This window comes from Pogona vitticeps, chromosome 4, assembly GCF_051106095.1.
Source record: "Pogona vitticeps strain Pit_001003342236 chromosome 4, PviZW2.1, whole genome shotgun sequence".
NCBI lineage: Eukaryota > Metazoa > Chordata > Lepidosauria > Squamata > Agamidae > Pogona > Pogona vitticeps.
Window position 1 is genome coordinate 201,326,362 of NC_135786.1, and position 14,269 is coordinate 201,340,630.

Consider the following 14,269-nt stretch of genomic DNA (forward strand, 5'->3'; position numbering starts at 1 on the left):
TGAATAGTATTTTGTAACTCATCATAGAAGTAATCTTCTCTCCTACTTTCTCATAGTTTTCACGGGTTTTGAAAAACCGAGCTTGGCCTACCTTCAAGCAAGCCAAGTCAAAGATCTCACCATTACACAGCAGTGATTTTTGTCCAACAAACTGCCATATAAATGTGATGGAAGTCTCATATCCTAAAACTTCAACATCTCTTGGCAGTGCTTTTGGTGTCCAGCTAGACAGCAGAAAACGTCCTTTGCATGAAAAAGAAAACAAACATATTGACCCAGGTATGTTTTGGTGTTTGCTATCTGTTTATTTGGTGCTTTCCATATGAAAATTATTTCCGTTTATTGGATCCCACAAAGAAAGGGAATATACAGATGAAGAGACCAAGGAATAATGAGATAGGAAAAGGCTTGACTTTTAATAGCTGCAGTTATCAAGGGTCAGGAACAAGTTAAGATTCAACAGGGATCAACAGTCTTTAACTGACTCTGCTAGCTAGTCAAATTTTATCTTGTCAGCCTTCAGTTCTTCCTCCTATCTTGAACAACACTCCTGATCTCCCTGGCTTTTCTGATAATCCAAATATGGATGAGGGAGGAACTGTGCTGTCACGGGTCCAAAATCTTCAGCTGAGACTGTTCAGCTCTACCTCTCCTTCTATCATGTTCAAGAGCAGGGAGGGTGGGGGGGGGGAATGATTGGTTGGCTGTAGCTTCTTGAAAGTGCCCTGAGAGTCTTGAACTAATCTGCTAGCCTTTTCCTCTGAGTAGGAAGGGCTTGCTCTCTCTGTGTGAATTGCCAGTTTGATCCAGCGTGGCCAGGACATTACTTTGCATAGTGGCCAATCAAAATGCCTATGAGATGTCAACAAATTGGAAATAAATGAAATTCTGGGCATATCGCTAGCAGCCATGTTTATACACTGCTTCTGATATCTGGTATAAAATATATATAGAGATTTTTTTTATTCTGGTAGGTGTACAAAAATATAGTCCTCCAAATGTCATTAGATAGTCTGTGTGGTATAGTGGAAAGAGGGCTGATCTAGAACTCAGGGGGTCTGGGCTCAAATTCCTGTTCAGCCATGGAAACTCACTAGGGGCTAGGACCTGGTGAAACTACCCCTTAAAAACCTAACTTACCTTGAAAGTTGTATTATAATTTAGTTCCAACTAAATTAATAACAACAAATGTCATTATAACAACAAATGCACTGGATTCTAACTCTCAGTATTCTTCACTGTTAGCTGCATTGGCTAGGGCTGATGGAAGTCCAAAAACATCTGGAGGCTTGTTATTTGTCCACCCCCACTCTAGCCTGTGTTTTTTCTTTTAAATCAGGATGATATTTAATTAGATTCATGAAAAATGTGGTACCTGCTTCACTTTGAAAATAATTATGCTATAGATATGAAGATTGTCAGGCCTGAAACCTATTCATAAATATATATATATGTATATTAAATTTCCTTCACGTCCAGGAAAACTGAATCCTATGGTTTATGTACAGCATACAATTACCACGATGGCAGCTCCATCAGGACACTCCCTAGGTCAACAAGATGGCCATGGTTTAAGATACCTGTTGAAAGAAGAGGATCTAGAAACACAAGATGTGTATCAGAAGTTGTTGTCTAAACTACAAGCTGCATTAAAAGAGGTGGAAAACTGTGTTTCTCAAATAGATGAGTAAGTCTGTGGGATATATCTTAAGTGGTTTGGGATAATGAGATATGAATAAATAAATTGAATTTAAGAGGAGCCATTCCTAGCACTGTAGTTTATGCACTGGACTTTTTGGGGACAGATGTATCTATGTCCATGTTTGCATAATGAACATAGTTTTATGGGCTCTTGAAGCAACTTATAAGTATACAAAATACAGTAAAATTGCGGCAAAATAGTATAAATCAAATACAAAACAACATCGGAACATCAGAAGCAGAACTGAATAACTAATTTTTTTAACCCAACAGCTTCTTGATCAAGAAAGGTTTAGTTAAGCTGTTGTAATCAGAATTTGGCTGTCTAGCTAATGATAGTACCACTACTGAAAGGTTGGCAAAATCATCTAAAGTACAAGTTTGAGTGTTAGGATATTATCTGTTGGAGCAATGGGTAATATTGAGCTGAAAAGTTAAATATAATTTAATTGGAATCATTAATTGTGGAAAAGCAATAATTTTAGGAGTGGAAGAAGTATGGACAACCGTCTGGACCTGCAAACTGCCTTGGAACAAACATTGATGCAGATGTCAATTTCTGTTTTAGAGAATAAATTATCATATGGAAACTTGCATTACCGAAAGCATGCTTTAAACAAACACACAAAAAGTATCTTTCATTTATCATAGGTGCATTTTTTTCTGGCCTGGTAATTGGTTTTATGAGGTACCCAGGGTGCTGTAGTGGATGCTGTGATGGCTCATGGCTCAGGTTTGAATCTCCACTCAGCCATACAAACTCAGGAGGGGGTCGTGGAACTGGTAAAACTACTCCTTAGTTATCTCAGTTATCACAAAAGCCCTTACTTACTGCTGTTAGGATAACAGTAAGTGAATTTCAACTTAATTGCATGTAACACATAATTGTTTTTATAGTGAATAGCGATGAAAAAGGCTTGGATCCAAGCTATCTGAAAGACTGTATCTCCCTTTATGAGCTTACCCAGATATTAAGATAATCAGGAGAGCCTTTGTGGAAAAGCAATAATTCGCTTTTTATTTATTTCAAATTAATTTATTTGCTCTTGCACAATAAAGGGCCACATTTTATTAATTCTTGTTTTTTTTTAACCTCCCTCATCCTGCACAGGGGCCTGAACATAGTGCAGATCCCTGGGGAAAGTGCCAGGGATGCCTCTTACCCCTTTGCTAACCTCAAACAGATGGGTCCCATGTCCCTGGCCAGAACTGTCCCCTGGACAGATCATCCCACTCCATCTCCATCATCCCACTGTCCAGTCATCCTGAACTTAGATGGACATTGTGCAGGACTGGCCCCCCATGCACACGCATCTCGGCAAATGAATCCAAGGGTCCTAGTTTCTGCCATGGTGGGTGCAATAAGACCCTTGTGCCTATTGGGAATTCACCAATACTCACTTCTCATTCTGCAGTATCCGGCAGTGTGACCTATTTAAATACAGCACCACTTCTAATTGGACCTTCAGTGTTCCACGGGTAAAGCAATGCAGGATAAGTTTTTAAAAAAAACACCCATCAACCATTTCAATTAAGTGGGATGGTCCCAAAATTCCTGTGTGGCCCCGAAATGACCACTACAGCCACACTGGACCCAATGGCAGGCAGGTGGATTACCAGAAACGAAAGAGGACTGGCTTTACAAAAGCTCTCTGGTCCTGCCCCAGCCAACCTTGTGGATATTGGCACGCCCACCTGCCCATCTCTCACCAGGAGGGGAGAATAAAGAAACCCCACCAGAGCATATTAGTGCAGGCAGAGAGAACATTCTCTCAGTCCCACGACCCCCGCAAGCACACTTGGTAGGGACACAGGAGAGGGTCTCTTGCTGCTCCCAGATTCCAGAACACCCTCCCACAGAAGGCCAGGCTGGCCTCATTTTTGCTGTCCTTCTGCAAGCAAAGACCTTTCTCTTTTGACAGGCTTTCCTTTAAATCAGGGGTCCCCAACCCCCGGTCCACGGCTTGGTGCCGGTCCATGGACTTCCCGGAACTGGGCCGTGGAGATGGATCTCCGTCCCCCCGCCTGCACAATGGGCATGTCGCACTCGCACACAAGGGGTGCAACATGCCCCCCGTGAGCATGGGGGAGCCCACTCCCCCCCACAGAGCTCACTCCCCCAACTGGTCCCAAAACAGTTGGGGACCACTGCTTTAAATGACTGGTTGACTAAAGGGTTTTCTAAAGGCATCGTCATATTATTTTGTTTCAATTGAGCTTTTAATATTGCTCTTATTTATAGGTTTTTATATGACATCTGTTTAATGCCTAAATATTGTAATGATGATTTAGCTTTTAAACTTTGTTTCTTTTAATATGTATGATGTCTTGGATGCTTTAGAAGAAAGGCAGCATGTAACAATTTTAAATAAGTAAGTAATAGTATAAATGCCTATATGGAAATATTGGCTGAAATCCTGTTTATTTATTTATTTGATTTTTATACCACCCAACTGGCTGCCAAGGCCACTCTGGGCAGTTTACACAGTTTAACCACATTTCATCAAAACGATTAAAACAAAAACATAATAATATAAATCAGAATTAAGAATAAACATATCAATTCAATTTAACTAATAATAACTAAAATGAAAAAAGTAAGGCAGCAGGATGGATAATATAAGTGTTGTGCTGCTAGGAAAAATCTATAACCTTTGGAGGTAAATTGCCTCAGTCTCTGTAGACATATTTGTTCCATATGTGCTGTGCCACAGATAGTCAACAGATATTTCTTAACTGGAGGCAGGTTGCTGCCAAAAGTTACACATTTTGCATAGCAGCACAATAGGATTTCAGCTGCCAACGTGTATCTCTTTCAGTATATTTCATAATATTATTTCAAAATATAACATACTGTTTTCATAAAATAGATTAAAAACTGTTTTTATGGCATACATATTATAAACCTGCTTAATTACTGGATGAATGTCAAAATCATGAGTCTTTTCCATCAGCAATTTTATTCTGAGTTACTATTTTAGGAGCTTTCCATTTACCACATGTCAGTATCGTTGTTCTTATATTCTCAAAAATCTGTAACATCAGCAGTTTTTTCCCTATTTTTCATCCTTGAATAAATATGTGATAATTAAGAATGGATAAATTCTGTGAGTCACGTTGTTGCAAATGTTGAGAATACACAAGAGAGTCTTACATAAAGCACTTGTTCGGTAAAAGGAATTCTGTGAAAAATAAACATATTGAATATATACAGGCCACACTTGTAATGATAAATATACATTTCAATATCTAGAATACATACAATTGTCAGGATTTTATCGCTTGTAGACTGTGTAATTGACAGCCAGCATATAATTGCATTGGAATAAAGAAGTTTTCTACAGGAAATAGGATGCCCAGAGCCTATTTTTAATTAACTGTGAAAGAGCAAGAACGTTGGTCAGTTTTTATGAGCACTATATTGTCAATTCCCTGCATTTCCTTATACCCTAACATCACTGGGCAAAGTTTTTACAAGATATAAAGTGCAAAAAAAGCACTTAACCCATTCATGGTTTAAGAACATGGCTCAAAATCTGAGTCGTTTTACCCTGTGTGGTTTCTTTTTGTAATTTTTATATAATATTTATCTATGGCCATGAAGTTGCTCAGTGGTAGAACACTGGTTTTGTGTGCACAAGTTTGCAAGTTAAAAACGATAATGTCTATGACATTTATCTCATAGATTTAAAATGCCTTAAGTAGTAGGGTTAAGGAAGACACCTTGAAGAACAGCAGCCAAAAAAGGAGACTATACTGCGACAGACGGTTGGTTGTGGGTGACTGTTCTCTCTTCCTTCTAGTCTAGCTCGTGGGTAATATGCAGGCCTCCAAATGTTGGGTTTGCACCCTCTGTAATTTCTCACCTTTACCTATAGTGAGTATTGTGTTCCAAAGCATCTGGAAGCCTCAGACTCTGGTGGTTTTCAATCAATATGAGTTCCAAAGAAACTACCTTATTACTTTAATTTCTGATCATGACGACTTCTAGGTTGTTTTTATTATGCTTGGCAGGCTAAAGATAGCCTACCAACAAAAATCATGCGATATATATGCAAATATCATGTTCCTGATCATGTTTATTGCACTTTGGAGTTAGCTACTTTGGACATTTATTCATGGGCTTTGCTGAGTTCTTCACCCTCTATGTCTCCCTCCCTCAGCAACATACAATTTAACATTAGTGCCTGATGACTTCCACCCGTCTTGGCCTCATGAAGAAGGCCCAGATTTGACATTAGGTGCTAATTATCAGGTGACCTAAAGTGCCTGGAAGCAGCAGCGCTGGGCAAGGAGGTTTAAATCTTTCAACCCATTGTACCAAGATGGAGATAAAAAAGGTCCACTCCACATCTAAGCTTCAACAAAGTGAGGTTCTACAAGTTAATTAGCTAACAGTTCTTGAATTATAGGAATGGAACTGGCAAAAAGATTTTTTTTAAAAATTGGCAAATAGGAGATGGCACTTCACACATTAAGAAAAAGGTTTCATGCCAGGGGGATCGTATGCATCTCACATTAGTATCGATGCCTAATATGGTTCATAGATTGATTTGTATTACTAGGAAGAGTTTCCTATTGCTGCTTTATCTGAAATAGTAATAAGTATTCTATACTTATATGGTCAAGGGCCTCTCTGTCCAGCCCAGCTCCAGAAATATTGGCTGAAATCCTGTTGCATAACTTCCACTTCTTGAAGTGTGATAACATCAATGCCAGGGAGCAAATCTCAGTAATTAAAAACATCCTACTTCTGCAATTTTTCTCACTCCATGTACTCCTTTTCATAGTGTGAAAGACATTGAAGCCATGGGAGAGAAGCAGGAAGTCTTTAATTAGCAAAAATTGCTACTGCTGCATGATGCTACTGGCAAAGAGAGATTTTCTATAATTAAGGTATATCTCTGATATCAGTGGGCCAGTTTACCAAGGAGAAATTTATCTACGGGCTGCTTCTTCCTCATTTATAATTCTGTAGAATTAGCCCACGCCAACTGATTGCAGAATTCTTAAAGCAAAACAGGATGAACCTCAGGACATGTTTTTGGAAATAAAATAAAAAAAAATGTTTGCCTATTGAGAAACTCCACAGAAGATGTCAAAAGAGGACACTCCAGGAGGACCTGCATATTTACAGAATTTCTTTGGATTTTTCATCATTTTCTGATCTCAGTTAATTTGCTTGTAGAAATGTCTAGTTTTTATATATATAATTCGTTTTATTCAATGCATTAATGCATATCAAATCCGTTATGTGTTGTGGCGTATTCAAATTTGATTAATTAAATCACTTTACCATGGGCTAAGCTCATGATATTTGGGGCAGAATGGTGCTTCATTAGATATTGTATAATCAGAAACATTTAGATTTTTGTACTATAGAAGACTATTGCATTTTTAGGACTGTGATGTCTACTTTAGTATTTATTTTTTCATACTGTATTAGTATGATGCACTTTTGAAACAACCAATTTATTCTAGCTGAATTTGTCCCATTTCAGCCTTCTCTCTTCAATAACATATTCTCCAAAATCAGAACATAAACCCTGTGAATCGTTAGCACCAACAGACAGTGATAATGAAAAGGGAGAACGCAATGGAAAAAAGGTCTGCTTCAGTGTAACAGGTGATGAGCAAGAAGATTCTGGCCATGACACTATTAGCAACCGGGACTCATACAGGTAATTCTCTCTTACCTCCATTGGTAATAAGAAGATACTGAAGGAATCACTCTGTCAGTGTATCGTTCATTTAATATTGACAAAACATGTGGCTTTCAGTTAACATGTGTCCACCTTTAAAATAAGACATATTATTCATCAGTCAAGTAAAATGAACCATGTAAGGTAGAAAATTATTAATTTTTTTCTATTTTTTAAATAGTTTGCCCTTTCTGAGTTTTTTACTTTGGGCCATATTCAAGGAGAGAATTATTAGAAGAGGAGTGTGTGTGTAGGGGGGGGTATTTCATTTGGTTTGATAGTAAATTACCAAAGTTTCACTGCATGACTTAATATGTGAATCTGAACATTGATACAGTGGTGCCCCACTTGACGATTACCTCGTTATATGACAAAATCGCTTGACGACGACGTTTTTGTGATCACTATTGCGATCGCAAAACGATGATTCTGTGGACGATTTTCGTTTTACGACGGATCGGTTCCCTACTGATTTTTCACTTAACGACGATCAAAAACAGCTGATTGTTGGGTTTTCAAAATGGCTCCCCACTGTGCAAAATGGCACCCCGCTGTTTTGCTGACCTCATTTCGTTTTACAGGCATTGGAAAATGGCCGCCCTATGGAGGATCTTCACTGGACGATGAGGTATTTCGCCCATTGGAACGCATTAACCGGGTTTTAATGCATTTCAATGGGTTTTTTACTTTCGGTTGACGATGATTTCACTCTACAGCAATTTTGCTGGAATGGATTATCGTCGTCAAGTGGGGCACCACTGTACTTCTCAAAATTTTGTGGTAACAATTTCCCAAACCAAAAAATGTGTATGTATGTGGTGGTGTAGATATGCAAATGCCTATGAATTTTCATGCAAACCTTTTTCAAAGTACAAACTGGTGTGAAAATTGAGTGTAATGGATTTAACATGGACTAATGAGTAGCTGAGAGAAATTGAAATTGACAGATTAATTCCTAAACAAGAAACAGGTACATTTGATTCATTTATTCTGTGGGCTCATGTCCACTTAACTCTGTTGGACTGTCTTGCACATTATTCTAACAGCTTTGAAATTATACTAGTATTGAGCTGTTACCTCAAGATAAAGAAAATTTATCATGTAGTTATTTAATGACACAAATAACTTTGGTAAAGTGTTGGGCACATTGTCAAAGTAAAAATTTACAGGCCTGAGCAGTACAAATGTCTTAATGAGCAGCCATAATGTTCAGGTATGTTAAAGTGCTAAGTCATAGTGACTCAGGAGGGCTGGCTGAGGGATGATGCAACATCTGTGCTGATTGGATAGAGCCAGATGCACAAGTGTATATATGTGGACTGTGTATAGAAGATGTATTCCTTCTCTTCTTGATTAGTTCATCCTGTTATGCTGTTGGTCTGTACATCTGTAAATACTGCTGTAAATATATGTCTGATGCTGAAGAAGCTGATTGTCTCTGCGTGAGTCGCTTTACCACCAGGACCTGCTGAATTAACGTGTGTTTACGCTAACACACATGTGCCTGGGTGAGAAAAGATAAAAGTATAAAGAGCCACTATTTAATCATGTTTTTGTGTTCCTCTTTTTTCTATTTAGTGACTGCAACAGCAACAGGAACTCTATTGCTTCTTTTACCAGTATTTGCAGCAGCCAATGCAGTTCTTACTTCCACAGTGATGAAATGGATTCTGGTAATTTTAAAAACCCTTAGTTTTCTAGATTAATTTATATGAGATTTATTGACTGGAAGGGTTTGTTCACTTTTTTAGTGAAGTGGATTTAATAAATGTTATTCTTTCTTTGCTTAAGAGCTCCAATAAGGTGAGGTTTTGCTTTTTTTGTTTTGCAAAAGTTTCCATTTGCAATGCAAATAGAGTAAATCTGTTAAAATATAGCCAACTTTATTCAGTGATTTTCCAAAATTCATACTAGAAAATAAGGGTGGATTGTAAGAGTCAGTTGTCTGAGGAAGTGGACTTGTCCACGAAAGCTCACAGTAAAATATTACAGTTAGTCTTCAAGGTGTCACAATGTTTTTGTCTTCTTTATTTTTTATTTTGCTTTTGTTTTCACCTGATATGCTAGCACAGACTTAACAAGGCTACCACTTCTAGATCTAAATTATGCTGCAGATGACAGATTTTAAAAGAGAGAGAGTTGGTTGCTGAGTTGTCATGACAGTGGCTTATGAACTAACATCATCATTGTAAGAAGATCGGATTTCCCAAACATCTAATCATTTCAAGGTTTTAAACTGCTACAACAATCTTGTTCCCTGAAATTAAAACTGTTGCATTTATGCATTCTGAGTGGAGAATATTAAATGGTGACTGTCATTTCATTGTGATTGGTAAATGACAAATTCCCACTCCCTTACAGCTGTTATTTTAATAAGCTTAAAAAAACCCTTTGAGGTGGGGTACTTTGTGTTTCCACTGCTCAAACATGGCACAGTTGTGCAGCGATTTAACATTTAGAAGCAAATTGTTGCCATTTTCAAGCATTTTTCTCTCCCTGTCCCACTTTCAAAAAAAGACCACACCAGGTTTGTTTTTTTTGTTATGTCTTCTTTTGCACTGCAAAACAATCATCATCAGCAAGCTCCTCCAGTGGTGCCCAGACATTTCAAGAACTGGGACTAGGGATAAAATGAATTAACTGGGAACTTGAACCTGTCAAGAAAGGAAAAAAGAATATGAGTGTAAGAAGGGGGATCAGGTCATTGTTTCAGTGCTACCGTACCGGTTTGCAGAAACAGAAGCAAAATGCACCTGTTTGGCAACCATCAACTCTCAGAATCCAGCTGGCAGTTTTTCTTTGAAAAAATGTAATCTATCTATCGATCTATAGTTTGAATAGTCTTCAAAAACTAAGTCAGCAAAAATTTCAAATACTGTTTTAATAGGCGATGAACTCCCTCTAAGTATACGCATCTCTCATGACAAGCAGGACAAACTACATGGCTGTCTGGAGCATCTTTTTGGTCAGGTAAAAAGTACTGTTTTCTGTTGCTTCAGGTCTACTGAGCTAATTACAATCTCACAGGTATAGAAATGTATGCCTTGCTTTTATATTGTACAGTGGGGTCTTGACTTGAGAACTTAATCCGTATTGGAAGGCGGTTCTCAAGTCAAAAAGTCTGTAAGTCAAGTCTCCATTGACCTACAGTGCACTGAAAACCGATTAATCCCGTAACAGGCCATTTTTGTTCCATTTTGGGTTTTTTCTGGTCTGTAAGTCAAATCTCAGTCTGCAAGTCAAACCTAAATTTTGCGGCCAGAGAAGTCTGTAACTCAAAAAGTCTGTAAGTCAAGCCGTCTGTAAGTCAAGGGTCCACTGTATAGAAATGTATGCCTTGCTTTTATATTGTATACTGTGCTGGCAAAAGACTCAATTTGCTAGCTAGGGCTCTTCTATGCTTTTCCCCAGTCTTGCCTGGTTGCAGTATTCTGCTCAGATATATTTAAGAAAGAGGGAAGTGATGAATGTAATAGTTTCCCCCCCCTACACAATTTTCTTGATGTGAATCTAATTCTGCTTGACCAGGTGGGGAACACACTCAGTCGATAAGTCTTCTTTTAAGAAGGAGACTGGACCCATTTCTGTCCTTTTTCTTCTGAAGCCTTAGCCCCAGAAGTTAAATCTAGGCTTATTTCTCTACTTTCAATCTGAAAGAGTAGCAGAAAATCTGACCTGCTCCGTGGGCATTCAACATTCCCAGGAGAAACCAGTAATTTCCAGTCGTGTCTAGGCAGGAGAGGTCTGATTAAGATAGGCAAAGTTAAGCCACAGCACACAAGGTGAAATGAAACAAGAAAAGTTGAGTCAAGAGCTCTTTTGCAGAGATGGCCAAAAACAGCACCTTGGATGACTTGGATGATTCCCTGCTAGCTGAGATTTTCTCAGAAGACCAGCAGTCGTAAGATCAAAACCACACGACAGAGTGAGCTCCCGTCACTTTGTCCCAGCTCCTCACAGTTCGAAAGTATGTAAATGTGAGTAGCTAAATAGGTACCACCACGGTGGGAAGGTAAAATGGCGTTTCCTAGTCACGCTGGCCATGTGACAACAGAAACTGTCTTCAGACAAGCACTGGCTCTATGGCTTGAAAAACGGGATGAGCACCGCCCCCTAGAGTCAGATACGACTGGACTGAAAATGTCAAGGGGAACCTTTACCTTTACCTAGGAAGATACTGGTCAAGCAAAAATCTGAAATAAGATGTAACCTTATATAGGCTGATGTGTCACAGTGGTCTTATAAGAGCTATCTGGATGATTTAAAAGGCTTTGTTACTTTTTGCAACATTTTATTTCTGCAAGACTGGGAAGGTGCAAAAGAATAACCCTTTGAGGCCAAAAATGCTAGTATAGATGTTGCTTCAGCGGGAGGAACCCAAATAAGATGCTGATGATTTATCATCTCATGAAGCAGCCTCATCCTTATCAGTGCTCTGCACACACTATGGTTTAAAGTTTGGGAATTATTACAGATATGACATCCTGAGCCTCTTTCCGCTGGGTTGCCACTTTTAAGTAACCTATTCATATTACTTTGCAACCAGCTGATGGGATTAGCTAGACATATACAGCAACAGTAAACACAAACATAAATGGATTGAAATTGTCACAACAGAGTACATACAGATGACCTTCTACTTATGTTCTTATTTCATTCTACCAGTTTTCCAGCTTAGAATAATAGAAAATCATAGAAAAGTGAAAAGTCCAATCCCCTGCTCAATGCAGGAATACAAAGCATATCTGCTAAGTGATTATCTAATTTTTTTCTTGAATGCCTCCAGTGTTGGCACACTCACCAACTCCTGGGGTAACTGGTTCCACTGTCCTGTTCTGCTTATGTTCTACTTATGTCTGGGTTGAACAGATACTAAAATATTTTAAAATAAATACAAATACAAGATTACATTTCTTTCAAATATACATTATTCACTTTTTAATTCAACAGGTAGATTCAGTTATCAGTCTTCTGAAAGGACCAGCAGTAGCAAGAGCTTTTGAGCAGACCAAGTTCTTCACACCAGGAAGAAACTTGCAAGGTATTATTTTTACTATTTTATACTATTGTGATGTAGTTGGGGTGATAGTTCTGTTGTTATCTTTACATTTTTGTGTGTGTTGGGAACCCCCCAGGGTAGTGGCATGCCACATTGTACAGTAAACAAACAAACAGTTAAAAAAATTAACTGTAACAGATAGCTGAGCATCTTCACAGATCTTCCCATCTTGGAAGAAACCCTCTCCAAGTTAGGTAGGAGGTGATTTGGAAGTGGGTCCTCTCCGTTTTGATGCCTTAGTTGTAGGAGTCTCTTACTGAGAAGTCTTGCCTGACATCAAATATTTTATTTCCCAAACCATTTATGAAGAAAGTTTTTGATCCATTTTTATCCTGGAGTTGTGTTTGTTTGTTTGAGATGGTGCTGATACTCTTATTTTAAAATTGTCAATCCTGATACTAGCATCCGAACTTAAGGACCCAGCCTCCTTCTGGAGGATTGTGGCAGGGGCAACGCGAGAATACTCCCCCAAACCTGACTGCGGCATCCTCCCCATGGTCTGGGAACAGTATTTTCAGAGCATTTATGCTATGCATCCTGAGAGTGCTTCAGATTCGTTTACACCTTACGAAAATTTACCAAATTGGCTTCCAGTATCCACAGGTGAAATCTCCTTAATTTGCCAAACAAAATCAGGTAAAGCCCCTGGTGCTGATTATATCCCAGTAGACTTGTTGAAGGCCAACCTGGACTGGTGGTCCCCAGTCCTGGCCTCCCTATTTTCCTGGAATAATTATACAATGTGTATTCCAGAGGACTGGGGACTAGCCATTATAGTGCCAATATTTAAATGTGGCCTGCTAATTACTGTCTGATAAGCCTGCTTAGTACAATCAGTAAGATGTATGCAAGATATCTACTGGGGAGACTTTCGGACTGGCTTCAAGTAGAAAATATATTGACCGATGTGCAGACAGGATTTAGGCCAGGAAAGTCCACCTTGTATCAGGGCTTTATCCTACAACATCTAGCTCATAAATACTCCTCCCTTCACGGAGGCGCCTTGTATGCAGCCTTTATTGATTTTAAACTTTGGGCCAGATTTGAATCTACAAACATAGACAGATGAATGCTTCTGCTAATGAGACGACTGTGTGAAAATACCCACCTGAAAGTCCTCTGTAATCCGGCTGGAGTTCTATCCAATCCAATCCCAGTTTTCAATGGGGTCAAACAGGGTTGTACACTGGCTCCCACCTTGTTTAACTTCTATATCAACATAGTTGAAGATTTATCTAAGTCTGAATTTCATCCCCCAAGCTGCACTTATGTATCAATGCTGCTTTATGCAGATGATGCTTTTCTACTCTCATTAACATGTGTGGGACTGAGAAGACTCTTGAGGGGGCTTTCTTCCTACTGTAATTGAGAGCACTTAGTGATTAATTACCAGAAGACCAAAGTTCTCATGATTAGTAGAAGAAGAGTAAAGCACAATTGGGCTGTCAGTGGTCATCACATAGAGCAGGTTTCCAGCTACAAATACTTGGGCATAATCTTTCATGCCTCGGATCCCTGGGCACCCACATAAAGCATGCAGCACTGAATGCTCATAAAAGTGCAGTGGCATTAACAAGATTTTTTCACATCAAAGGGGGTCACCACATCCCCTCAGCCGTTCAGGTTTTCAAGGCTAAAGTTGTTGCTCAAATGCTCTACGGGTGCCAGTTGTTTGCTTTACCTGACCTATATCGTCTTGAGGTAGTTCAAGCCAATTTTTTGAGATCTATTCTGACTGTACCCCCCTGTACACCTAATGTAGCCCTTCGTTTGAAGGCTGGCCTAATCGCCATAAGAGCACGTGCCA

The 14,269-nt window shown here is 39.0% G+C and overlaps 1 protein-coding gene across 2 annotated transcripts in view; it reads left to right on the forward strand.

Annotated features, from left to right (window-relative positions):
- The window catches only part of PREX2 (phosphatidylinositol-3,4,5-trisphosphate dependent Rac exchange factor 2), a 148,355-nt gene that overhangs the window by 105,738 nt on the left and 28,348 nt on the right, over nt 1–14,269 (forward strand). The window contains exons 24-29 of one of the 2 annotated variants that reach the window (XR_012086917.2): nt 57–279; nt 1,509–1,687; nt 7,203–7,382; nt 8,982–9,076; nt 10,291–10,373; nt 12,354–12,444. Coding sequence is in view for 1 of the 2 variants with exons in the window: in XM_020812432.3 (XP_020668091.3) it covers nt 57–279; nt 1,480–1,687; nt 7,203–7,382; nt 8,982–9,076; nt 10,291–10,373; nt 12,354–12,444 (880 nt within the window). In the remaining variant the exon portion in view is untranslated. Of the gene's footprint in view, nt 1–56; nt 280–1,479; nt 1,688–7,202; nt 7,383–8,981; nt 9,077–10,290; nt 10,374–12,353; nt 12,445–14,269 lie in introns of both variants that reach the window. The other variant, XM_020812432.3, reaches the window with a different exon arrangement.